The sequence below is a fragment of the Lucilia cuprina genome, chromosome 4 (genome assembly GCF_022045245.1).
Source record: "Lucilia cuprina isolate Lc7/37 chromosome 4, ASM2204524v1, whole genome shotgun sequence".
Classification (NCBI taxonomy): Eukaryota; Metazoa; Arthropoda; class Insecta; order Diptera; family Calliphoridae; genus Lucilia; species Lucilia cuprina.
In genome coordinates, this window is record NC_060952.1 from 14613613 (window position 1) to 14628084 (window position 14472).

The 14472-nt window shown below is 27.1% G+C and overlaps 1 protein-coding gene across 2 annotated transcripts in view; it reads left to right on the plus strand.

Annotated features, from left to right (window-relative positions):
- Positions 1-1002: 1002 nt before the first annotated feature.
- Positions 1003-14472, plus strand: part of LOC111681581 (putative uncharacterized protein DDB_G0282133) — a 33291-nt gene continuing 19821 nt past the window's right edge. The window contains exons 1-5 of one of the 2 annotated variants that reach the window (XM_046950699.1): positions 1003-1156; positions 6657-6899; positions 7003-7128; positions 8081-11134; positions 13734-13868. In XM_046950699.1, coding sequence (XP_046806655.1) covers positions 1135-1156; positions 6657-6899; positions 7003-7128; positions 8081-11134; positions 13734-13868 — 3580 coding nt within the window. In that variant the 5' untranslated portion in view covers positions 1003-1134. The remainder of the gene's footprint in view (positions 1157-6656; positions 6900-7002; positions 7129-8080; positions 11135-13733; positions 13869-14472) is intronic. The other variant, XM_046950700.1, reaches the window with a different exon arrangement.

Sequence of the window (14472 nt, forward strand, 5' to 3'; positions counted from 1 at the left end):
TGTATGTAACATGTTTAACATGACCTTACAATAAAAATGACAATCATGATAATCAGATCCACCACAAGTAACATTGTCATTAGGCTCAACATTGAAACCGGATGACATTAAAGAAGGCGATGATGTTTATTTTGAATGCCATATTAAAGCAAATCCTAAGGAACATCGTATCACTTGGTCACATAATGTAAGTATAATTTTCAACAATTTTCTACTCACAATCCATATATATGTATATGTACTCGTCTATCTATACTTCATACCACTGTAAAAGCCTTATAAATATTAAATAAGTTTATCTTTGATTTGAATGTGGTTGTAAGTTAATAAATACTAATGATTTTAATAATGCCAATACAGTTACAAGTATACTGTTTGCTTGCGTAGTCCAGTTTTATACACTAGATATCTTATTTTGAATTTCAATTTAGTTATCTTTATGTACATATTCTATGAAACCCTAATCATGTTAGTGGTTATACCATTTAATATTATTGCATACATATTTATATTTGAATCTAATTTGCAATACTTATACATAATATAAAGTTGTTTAGTTAAATGTATAGAAGATCGTTAATGACACTTAAGAATTAAACTAGAACTGAACCAGAACTTTACTAGAACTGAACTAGAACTGAACTAGAACTGAACTAGAACTGAACTAGAACTGAACTAGATCTGAACTAGAACTGAACTAGAACTGAACTAGAACTGAACTAGAACTGAACTAGAACTGAACTAGAACTGAACTAGAACTGAACTAGAACTGAACTAGAACTGAACTAGAACTGAACTAGAATGAGACCCATTTCAGCAAAATTCATTTATTTTGGGCACATCTAATATACATAAATTACATATGTATGTAAATGTCTTTTCCAGACACTTTATTTAAATTTACTTATTTGTAATATATTTTGTTTCGTTAAAATATATTTACTAAGTAAAACAATTTTTTATACAAAACTTACGTTTGCACCTTTTTTTCTGCAGGGCGTTCCAGTTACCCAGAATGTATCTTGGGGCATTATTATTTCAACACGTTCTTTGGTATTACAACGTGTGGCAAGAGTACATGCTGGATTGTATGCATGTTCAGCAGCAAATGATCGTGGCGAAACAACAAGTGCCATGGTGAATCTAAGAATAAGATGTGAGTTAACAAAAAGTTTTTTTTGTTATTTAACGAAAATATTTAAAAAAATAATGAGAGATATACCCGCAAGTAATTTGAACGATATATTTATTAAAGATTGAATAATTATTTTATTTTTCATATTCTATTACAAAAATTGTAATTAATTAAATATTTGCATTTTTACTTAATACATACATATATAGATATAATAATTATCTTTATTATTTCGTTATTTATTGAAACGTAAATGAGCATCGATTGTAAACATTTGCATACCGTTTTATGTTATTGGTTTATGCAAAATAACATCATGCATAATACATACATATAATCAAACATACAAAATACAATAAAGGGTGGTCCATTTGTAAAGTACTTTTATATGGAGCCCATATATGAAATATGTCATGTACTCATATGACGTCAGAATATTAATTTCTCGTAGTTCAATAATTCAAAACTTATATTTAATATTATATTAATTTAATATTTAATTTTTCACCTTAAATTAATTTTATACTGTAGCACTAGCGAAAATAAAATTTCATAAGTGTTTAAACATTCAAAAAGTTAGTCTATTCTCTACATTAGAGTAATAACTTTTTTTGGGTGGAAAAATACCACACCAATATTGTCCTGACAGTAAAAGGCCATTTTTTGATGAAAAAAACTTTCCAAACCAAAAGCAATTTCCAAAATGCTTTTGTTTGTTATTTTTACTAAAATAATTTTAATTCTTTTCTGTAACGATTATCATTATCTGTAATGTTTATTTTATTATTATTATTATTTATTATTATTATTATTATTAATTACAAGAAATTTGTTATGGATATATGTACATGTAAAAATTAGAGAAGAAAAATACTTACACATATACATATGTGTTTAGTTTTCAAAAATTTGAAAAAAAGAAAAAGTTAATATCAAAATAAAAAGATTATATTGTTAAAGAAAACAAAGAAAAAATTAATTCAAAATCAAACCAAAAATTCATAACCGTATTAATTAAAGGTTAAAATGGTAAAGGCGTTTTTGCATTGTTTTTACCTAACCAACCTTATATATAAGGAATACTTTTTGAACATTTTTGCTCCCTCTTTTTTTCGTTCGAACTTTATTGTGCTTTCAAAAGAATGACATACGGACATACTTTATTATGGAGCTGGAATACATATATACTTTGTTAACTAAACCCCATTATCTTTTGAAAAAAAATATGTTGAGATTCAAAAAGTACATTGTCGTTATAAAATCCGACAAGTAGAGTTAATAGTTATGGCAATTGTAGTGAACCATTTAATAATGATATGATCAAGCTATTCCATTCTAAAGTAGACGGAAAACATAATACATGCAACAATATTAATTTAGTAATTTTAAATTGTTAAAATTAAAAATTCACTATTCTTTATACTGAAATTTTACATACACTCATAGTTGTGTATTTTGTAACACACACTTGCATAATATATGCATTATAATAGTTGTGATAAAATTAAAAATTCATAAGTATAATTGAATTGATATTTATGGTGCTATAATTATTTATGGTTTATTAGCGATAATTGGCATAAATAGCAGCGGATATAAAATATGTAGTTTGAATATATATTTTATATTTTTTATATAGTTTAAGTACACCATATAAAAATAATTATAATACATTTATACATTAGGATTGCCAAGTTGGTATGATGTTCCCATTGAATATTAAAGTTTATACATACCATTTACAATTTTCTCCTATGCTCAATATTTGATAAACTGATAATAAAAAGTTTCTCTTTTAAGGTTTTTATATTTCATACAAGAATGATAAGATTTTATCATAACTTTTGTATAAATTTTACGTTTCATTGTTTATGGTTTATTAATTATTGGTTCCTCCTCTATTTTATAGGCCTTACAATAAGTAATTAAATCGTATAACTACAATAGTTATTATACAGTTATTATATATAAAAGAAATTTATTTTTTATGATATAAACAACTTTAATCAAATTTACATTTTCCTCAAAAATATAATATTTATTCATATTTTGTAGTCGCACATAATTGTTTAATATAATACCGAAAAATTAAGTATATTTTCTTATATTATCCATCTATCCAAATTGTCCTATATAAAACTTTCGAAAATTTTTATCGTAAAATTAAATAAGTTCTTATTTTCGGTTGGAATATTAACAATTTTAGTTTTTGGGTTTTCCTAATGTACAAACATCAAAATCACTTTGTATAGTTTTGTAGTTATATACATATACACATAGGCAAGAGAAATATGTATCGATAAAAATATGTATTCATAAATAAGTTTTGAGTTGATATATATTTGAGATTACAAAAATACTGACATTTATTAAATACTCTTTCTCTTACTTTTGTACATATTAGAGGTATAACCAATAGTAATGACCAGTTTGTAATTATATAAAGACATTTTTTAACTAATTTGAATACATATTTTATTTTATCCAGTGTTGTCAATGACATTTTAAACCCAGTAATGAGCATTAATGGGAAACTTATATGTTAACTATGGTCAATTAAGCATGGATTGTATTATAGTAAACATATTTGTTCAAGAACAACAATTGCATATAATATAGTGTTTTCACTCATTAATCTGAGTTGAGCCAAAATATTGTTATATATGTATACATATGTATATAACTAAGAAATTTTATTACTACCTTATTATTCACATGCATATACATAATTAAGTTTGTTTTCATAAATATAACAACTATGACATTCATTATTATTTTTTATAATTATTGCATTATAGTTATGGACAACAGACAGGAAGGAAATGTCAGCCATCATTATTATTTTAAATAATCATCATAAATGTAATATGAATATTTTATTATTATTAAAGATGTATATTATTTCATAGTTAGATGTTTAAAGGCAAAATACTTTTGAGAATGAGTAAATGATTATTCTTAAAAACAACTTTATTTTAAAAAGCAGTAAGATGTAAGCACGATATTTAAAAATAATGTTTTATTTAATAGCAATTGAAGATGCAGTTACGAATACATTTACGAATACATTTTCTTTAAATTTACAATTGCTCTTTAAATTTTTAACTTTAAAAACACAACTTTATCAGAAATTAAATGTTATCAATTGTTGCCAAATAATTTTTGTTCTATTATACAAATTGAAAAATATATTTATTAGAGTATTCAATTATTCGCGGTTTTGTTTTATTCGGTTTATTCGACAAATAATTATTTGAAGTTTAAAGTTGGCCGGTTAATAATCGGATAATTCAAAATTATTCGGTTAATCGAATAAAAGGAAAGTGGATGTTTTTTTTTCTACAATATTTCTTTTCTACAATATTTTTCTTCCCATAACACACAAAATTATAATTTTCAACTTCTTCAAATTCAATTCTTTTAAAGTTTGTTAATTAAATTTTTTAAAATATTAGAAATATTTTATTTTCATATGAAATCCTCTTCTATATAAAGAAATTAATTTAATTTATGTTTTTGAGATTTATCAACGAGTTCCAGAATTCATACGCTGAAGAAATTTGTGGAAATACTTTAGTAACACAACACTGTTCTCCAAAAATTAGATGTAGAAGTAAAGGCAATGTCACTATTTTAAAGATTTCTTTTTAGTAACTTCTAGAAGTAGGTAAATCAGAACAACTTATTATAATGTATTGATATAAAAATCATCCAATAAATATTCTTCATTATAGAAAAGAAATTAAGGAATTAATACATAAAAAATGTATTATAAAAATATTGAACTCTGTATAAGTATACAGTAATTTTACGGTTAAATAATAAGTTTTTCTTAATCTGTTATATGTTATTAATTATTCGGTTTATTCGTTATTTGAAATTTGGCAATTTTCTTTTATTCGAGAGATTAATCGTCAGAAATTAATCGATTAACCGATCGACGATTAATCGTTTGAATACCCTAATATTTATGTATATATGTTTTCATTCTATTATACGTTGCTACTACCTTATGTGATATTTGCTACTTTTATTGTCAACACATTATTCCAACAATATGCTGTCGGTGATGACAGCAACACATCATATGCTTGCATACACCCATTCTCATCCAAATAAATTAATTCATGATTTGTATGTTGTAGTTCTTTTCGTTGTTGTTATCTGCTGACAATACTTCAAGCGTAAAGTTTCCTTATGATTTAGTTGGGTGTTGAAATATATTCATAAGAAATATTCAAGTTGAACGCATGAAGAAAATTCGAAGAAATGAAAAAGTTAACAGTAAATATAACATTAATATTAGAAATAATTTTTTATAAATTTATAAAATTATTAAGACTTTAACCTACACAATGTAGAAAATGAAACATAAACACCGAAAAACCGGGATACATTAACTAATAATATCCCTACCGTGACGAAATTTCGAATTAAGGGCTCGTTTTTTGGCAACAAAGTGACAAAAGTGGCCCAGATTTAGATTGAATTAGTTTCACATATAATTTTTTTGGACTCGAAGCATTTGAAAGCTTTTTATTTAATTATATCATATAACTTATTCACTTCACTGTATTCATAAAATGCGAATTTGCACACAAAAGTAATATTTGCTCAAATTGTATTTTCATAAATACACAAATATACAATTTGATGTTCATATGTGTGCATAACTGTAAATGTGAATATGTATGAATGAGTGTTTATATGTATGTAGTATGTCAGTATTATATCTTACTGGTACTCATTCAATAGAAACTTAAAAACTTTTCAAATATTTTTTAATAAATTTCAAAACAATATGTTTTTTCCTGGCAATTCTGTTTTTTCACAGTAAAATGATAAAGTGTGAGAAAAAATGTATACCATATACTACCGGAAGCACTTGTGAATATATATATATATATATATATATATATAATATATATATATATATATATATATATATATATATTATATATATATAAATATATATATATATATATATATATATATATATATATATATATATATATATATATATTTTATTTATTTTTTTATTATTCATATAATAAGTTGACGAAGAGAGTGAGAAAGGGAGCATCCATAGAGGAAAAAGTATTTGCATTGTTATTTTATTATTATTGTTGGGATACATATTTTGAACATATGATCCTTCCAAAGTATTTTATGAAACGTTTGTATCTGTGTATGTATTTAAGCATCTTTTTAACGGAAATTCATTCATATATGTATGTGTGTAAAATGATTGTAATAAAAATAAGACAAAAATGAAAAGAAAAACTTATTTTTTCAAGCTCAATTGTTTAGAAATAAAATGAATAAATTCCGTTTCTTTATTGTATTTTTCTACATATATCATTTAATGTGTTCCTTTAAAGGAAATATTGTTTCTTGAATCAGGATATATGAAAAATAAGAAAAAATAGATGTCTATAAAACTATTACAATTTAATTTTGTTTAACGGCTTTGATAACCTCTAAACACTTAAGCAATTTGAAATTTTTTCCCTTCCAATAGATGCTCCTGTATGTAGCACGAATGCCGTGATTGTCATTGGTGCTTCACTAGAAGAGGCTGTACCCATACCCTGTCGCGTTAATTCAGACCCACCAGAAATTGACTTTGAATGGACTTTTTCAAGTAGTGGTGAACATTTTGAAGTACCTTCTGGACATTATGCTACAATACAAGAGGCTACTACAACCGGTGATATACATCGTACCATTGTTGAGTCGAACGACACTCATTTTGAAACTTATGGTAAATTAATATTAATTTTTATTATTATTTTTTCTCTATCATAAAGACTTGAAAAAAACTTTTAAAATTATTTTGTTTCTTAATTTTTTGTACTTCGTTATAGTAGAGACTGTTAGTGAATTGATTTATACACCAAAAGGCGAACGAGATTATGGTACATTGGCTTGTTGGGGTAGAAATTCAATTGGCAAACAATCAGAACCATGTTTATTTCAAGTTGTACCAGCTGGTAAGTTTACCAAAAAATAAAAATACACACAAACTTATAATTGAAAAGAAAGAAAATGCATAAGAATCTTTGTTAATAATTTAAAAAAGTTTAACATATTTTCTCAGCAACATTATATACGTACATGTTTTTCAAATTTATTTCTTCTTCATTAAGTTAAATTAAAGTTGGCAATAAATTTGATAGAATATGTTTAATATCTCCACCACCATCAGTGGTGATAGAGGGTATATATAAGTTTGTCATTTCGTTTGTTGCATCAATAAATATTTTTCTAAGACACAACAAAGTAATATTCCGTGGTCTTATGAAACTATAAGTCGATTTAGTTATGTCCGTCTGGCTGCCTAAAAACAGCTCACGTTAAATCTAAGCAAAGGAAATCAATTTATTTCACTAAAAATATTCATTATTTTCCTAAGCAGTTTAGCGTAAAAATCGGAAAAATCAATTGTCAAAATATCGGTATAGTAATACAAGGAAACGAAATGAGATTTTACAATTTTCGTCCGTTTTATAAAAATTTATGTATTATAATTTATCAAACTAGTATTATTTCAAAAATTTTCATCGCAAACACAATTATGCTTAAATTCTCTCTCACACACAACTAAGGCCCACTATTTAGTTACAATCTCATTATACAAACTGATACAAAAAATTTAATTCCAATAAATAAATTCCACAAAAATAAAAATCAAAATAATATCTATAGATTTTCAAACAAATTGAGTTAATAACAATCAAAATATATTCAAAGGGAAACCAAAATCATATAAAAATACATAGATTACAAATTGGTATTGATGAAATTAAATAAAAATAAAATCCAAATTATAAATAATGATAATGTTTTTACCTATTTTCACATGTCTTTATCTATCCCTAAATAAACATACAAAAACACTTAAACGCTGGAATGGAATGCTATGAATGCTTTGAATAAATGTAGCAAAACCTGGAGCTTTGCGTAACTGTACACTAAGGCCATATGTAGTGACCTCAGCATCGTTAAATTCATCGAATCAAACAACAATGCATGCCAATCAAATGATGATGCCAACACAATATGGAAGGCACGAAACAAATTTCCCGCATATGGAATATGTACGTGAGAGGAATAATGAAAAGAAACAGCAACAACAACCAAATCGAAACGGTAGTAACAATAGTAAACATGTGATCAACAACAATAATAGTAATAGTAGTAACAACAAAAATCATAACAAAATTTACAATGATGGTATTAAAGGGACAAACAAAAAATCGAATAATAATAATGGTAGTGGCAATGGTGCTGGTTCTGCTGTTGCCAGTAATAATAAACGAACTAACAACAATATTAATCAACAGCATAATATACAAAAACAGCAACATGAACAACAAAATTATAAGCAACAAATGATTGTGCAAAAATATCGCATTCCCTTAAATCCGCAACAACTGCAAAGACTAAAAAAACGTACTTCTTTTACACCCTCCCAAACATTGGCTATCATTAAACGGCAGCAGTTGGATAAGAAAAAACAACAACAACAACAGCAACAAAAACAACAGAAATCTAAAAATGCTAACAACCACGAGCAAGACGAAACTTCAGTTGCAGATGATGATGGTGATGGCAACAATCATAGTAACAACAATAATAGAAATAACAACAGCAATAATAATAGTATAAAAATGATGGGGCCACAGGCAACCGTATCAAAAGCATTTATCAATAATCAAAGTGATGGATTGTCAGTGCCAACAACAAGCAACTTAAAAATGAACATAAATACAGTAGTAACAGCAACGAAAGGAGGGACATCAGCAACAGCAACGGTATCAGCAATGACAGCAAAGAAAAAAGTACGTACAAAACGTAGTGCCAAAGATAAAAACCACATCAATAGCAAAACGGTATCTGCAACCACACCAGTATCTAAGAACGATAATGACAATGAGTATGATGACGCTGCAAGAAGTTCAATAACAACTAAGGAGAAAGATCACAAATACCGCCAGTCACAGCAGAACCAGGAAATGAAAATGAGTAAAAAACATTATCCCCAACATCAAGGACAAACCCAAAAACTTTCAAAGAGTAAAAAGGAAAAATCTAATTTATCATTGCGTTTAGAGAAGACAAACAAAAAACTAACTGCCGTTGTTAATGCAATATCAGCCACCACAAAAAAGGTATCATCAACTAGCAGCAACATAAACGACAGCGATAGGTATCACAATAAACAACATAACAAAAACACGCACAAACGTGATAAAAATACAATGAGAGTAATTCATCATCATCAGCTACAGCAGCCACAACAGCAAAAACATGAACAACGCCAAGAATTAGGAAAAGTAACACATACACCGAAAGCAATAGAAAATGCCAATAAAACAAAACAGCAAAGAGTGAGCTTAGAAAAAAACAAGCAACAGAAACGTGTGACAAAACGAGATGTTGCTGCAATAGCTTTAGAGAAAAATCAAAAACTTCCATTAATACATCAGGAACATGAATCTGACGATGAATCTGAAAATGCTTCAAGCCTACAAAGGCGAAATTTAAATGACAAAGCTAATGAAAATTATGGCTTACAAAATAGTGTAGCAAATAATAATACAAACATTAAATGTGATCATCATTATCACACTTATCAGAAAAACATCAAGCGCTCGGTTACGAAAAACAAATTGCATAATGACAAAAGACGTATACGCAAATCTCTAACTCAAAAAGAGCGTTATTTTATCAAAATAAGTAGCAACAACACACTGCATACCAATAATACTTCCAGCAACTACAACAATTTACATTTACAGTTTAATGAATCAACAATATCAAACCCTAGCAATAGTATAAATAGACAATCAAAGATACTACCCCCAAATAAACCAGAAATCACCAATAAACCTTTGCAACAGCAAGAAAATCAAAAGCAAAAATTACTAAAACAGGTGGAGACCTCTTTACAACCTCTAAAATCCTTATCTTACGAAGACTCCAGTAAAGACACATCATCAGACTCATTAACAGCCCACACCGCAGCTATAGCATCGTCATATCAAAATGAAGATGAGGACGTTGAGGTAGGAGATGATGAGAATGAAGCTGATAGTGATGACGATGAACAACAATTGGAAAATTTAGAAATATTCGAAAATAACAACTCAATATACAATCAAGCCAACAAAAATAACTACACTGATGAATTAACAGCCTTAGAAGAAGACGAAGATGACGATGATGAAGATAATGGGAGTACAACAAATTTGGAAGATGACGATTTAGATGAGGTGGAAGAGGAAGAAGATGAGGATGATGCTGACTTATTAGCCGAAATGGTTGATGATTATTCATTAAATGATTCAAAAGTCTTGGATGAAGTTATTTCAACAATAGACAATGCTTTACAAACACAAATGACTTACAATACAACTGAACAATATCCAACAGCAACACTTACACAACAGCGAAATCAATACAGCAAGATACCACAACACTCCAATAATAAGCCAGGAAATGTCGATGAAGTTCGCCACAATAATGAAATCAACAGAAACCATATCGATGATAATACTTTAGGTAATAATCATGTTGATAACGATGAAAATGGCAATGACGATATTGAAGATGATGACGACGAGGATGCTAATAATGAACCGCATTTTGATTATTCACGTATGGAATATAATTTCCATAATGGCATTGCCACCCACAGTCTTATTAGTCCGTATGGTTCTTCAGACCTAGGCAATAATGGTTACAATAATGGTGGAGTATCTGGTGGTGGTATTGCCAGTATTTTAGGTGGAACTGGTGGAGGTGGCACTATTAATTTTGATAATTATGATAATATTATTTATTCGACAATGGAATTGGAATGTATGCCAGGGTATGATGGTGGTCTGCAGCAGCAATTCTATTTGGAAGCATATGATTCGAAGACAAAGAAATTGCGCTTAAATACATCCAGCACATATGCAGATGTGCCAATATTTCGTGTGGACTTAAGTGGTAAGTACATAATTCTGTGGTAAAGAGGCGAAAGTATAAATGTAGTTTTATTATTGTACTATTCAGGATAAATTTTTAAAATTAAAAAATTCAATACAAAACTTGAGTAAAATACAATTAAAAAGTTCAATATTTTCAAAAGTTCTGATCCGATTTTTATGAAAAATAAACACAATATATAGATATGTACCTTTTCATTGTGCCACAAATTTTTTGTATGTACATGTATTTTACTTAGAATCTAAAATAAAATAATTAATTACTAGAACTAATTATAAACGAATCTTATTTATATAATTAATAATATTTCTTTAAATTTATTAAATTTATCTTGGATATACAAATCAATATTATAGTCTGAAATAAGTGTGTGTATTAATCACACATGAGTGATTTCTGTAATTTACCGATAATTACCTTTTGATTTGATTGTAAGTTGGTGGCAGTGTTCAATGATATACATTAATTAGTTGTGTAATTAGCAAAGTAAATGTAACGTCAACAAACTGAATTTCAAAAGAAAATAAAAAAGTACAATATTTACATTTATACCAGCAGAAATGGTAAAAATAACTGTTTTTTTTGTCTATGACAAACAAAAACTTTAAAATTCGCAAATAACTAATTAGTATTTGTTTTAGTAATACTTGAATACATGTAAAAATCAGCATTTTTACCAAACAATTTTTAATTACAAGATTTCATTAATCCCTCGGAAATGTAGGCTGCTGCAAAAAAGAAAACTACCTATCATCACCTCAGACTAAGAGACACTACTAGTCAAAATGTTTTTCTGCCAAAAATAAAAATATCTAGGTGTATGTAATAGTATATGTAACAAACTTTTTAGTTGGCAAAACTATTCAGAGCTTGTTAAATGAGCCAAACTTTGATTATTAAAGTTGTTTTTAATACCAATTTGTTTGTTTGCTATATATATACTTATGTATGTGCGTATATTTTTAAGGGAGTAAAGAACTCCATGAATTTTATATGAGATTTTTACTGATACTTTTTGCAAAAACATATACAATATACATCTGAGTATGTAATTACATCTGAGTATGTAATTAACTAGCTAACTAAATAAGGACTGAAGCTAGAAATTTTTTTAAACTAAATACGAAATTTTTATACAAAAATCATAATATATGGCTATTTATGTTAGCATATAAATGCCATTTTTTCAATCGAACCAATACTACAGCAAATATTTTACATTCCCTAATTAGTAGAAGTTATGTTTTGATGTTTTATTTTTTCATTCATCATAAATTTACATATGCATACATGAATACATACTTTAAATTTTGTGTATATTTGTATATTTCCAAACATTATGCTAGTTAGCTACGTGATTATGTATGTTTATATACATATTAGCAAATATATGAATAGTACCCAACAATTTTAAAAAAGACAAAATGTACCCTTTTATACACGCCTAATGAAACGAGACATATGTCAATTTATGACATATTCTGACTAATCTAATATTTAAAACAGAGAAATTTATCTTCAACAGAGCCAAATTATACAGCAATTAAAGTTAAGCAAATTATAAAACAAAATATAAAAATTCCCTTGGTAGGTGTTACACCAAATGGCAAACGAAATCGCTAGTCCTATAAAGCCACCTCGAAACACAGAGAAGTAGTCTATCAGAAATCAAATATTAATTTAAACACATACTTATACTTTCTGCTTTAAATGCATACGTAGATAAATGTTAATATGTGTGTATCTATGTGGAATTTAAGTGTTAAGTTTAATACTAATGCATCTATGTATAGATGTATATAGTATTTTTTAGCGGTTTGTTTGTAGAACGTAACGAAGCATAAAGTTACGATTAGTTAAACAAGCGCGTTAAGCTGTTTCAGCACAAATTTCAATCTATTAAACTTCCATAGTATTTTCATATTATTCTACTGCCAATAATTTCCTTATAGTTTTAACTTGTATGTGTTTTTATTGTAAAACAAGTAAATAAGTAAACGAACAAAGAGAAAATACCAAAATAAAAAAGTATTTCTAAAATAAACAAGTATTTTGTGAGTTAAGTTATATGGTACATGTACACTACCAAGTTAATTTCATGCAGATTATGGAACTTGGAATTAGTATATGAATATATGTACGTATAATTGTTATTAAACAACTAAATAAAACTTATACGTAGTGGTGTAATAAAAATGAGTAGTGAAAATCACAGAGTCGAATGTAGTCGATCGGTGTTGCAGAAATATTCTTTGTGATTTTCAACAAATTTTACTAAGAATTTAATTTTAATTTTAATTTCACCCTAAAATTTATTTTTTTAATGCAATAGAAACTGCGAAAAGAATTAAATAATCGACGTTTCAATAGAAAATAGAAAAAAGTGGAGTTTGTTGTATAAAAGATAATTTTTAATTAAAAGCATAACTTTCAGTAGAATATCATATGAATACTTTTTTACATTATAATCAAATATACAATAAAAAACATAATATTGTTAAAGGCACACCTAAAATGATTTAATCTTAACACACATTAACTCTTTCATGCCTTGTTATGTTAACTTTTAACTTAATTTTTTTGCTTTTCATTTGCACAGATTTAACACCCATGGACTATTACCCAGATCCAAATCCAGCCTTACATCTTGTTGTCTACAGTGTTAATCAAAAAGGACGCTCAGAGGCAATTGTTTTAGAAAACATACCAATTAATGAGGCAGAAAAACGTTCCGGTAAGTTTCTCTCTAACATTTATGTTTGAACTTTTACACTTTAGTTGGTTGGAAGGTAAGTAGTAGTAGCACTATAGCCAAAAGAGTCATTCGTTCATCCATCCATGTTGGTATGCACAATGTTTTATGCAAAAATTTGTGTGTATAATTTTTATATGTAAAAACAAACATCAAAGTGTAATACCTACAAATTCTGCACTAAATTTTCTTTTCTATGTTGTAAACTTCAAAATTTATAACATTGTTGAGGGAAACACAACTGGCAGCAGATAATTCGTATATATCGCATAGACAAAGGTTGTACAAAGATAAATGAATAGTTACAGATGTTCTTGTAAAATATACATATAAACAAGCACATTTATTAGGAGAACGAAGTGTAGTAAGTAAGTTTATGGCTTTTCTAAAATGTTAGGACTAAAATATTAGTAGATCAATGAAGCAATATAACATTACATTAATTTATGTAGAATAGAAATAAGTTACAGGTTTATAAGAAAATTAACATTTTACCTACTGACCTCTACTAAAAATTTTAATTAAAAAGACGCCAAACGGATAATTTTATCTACAAATGTATAAAAAATATTATGCTTTTAAATTA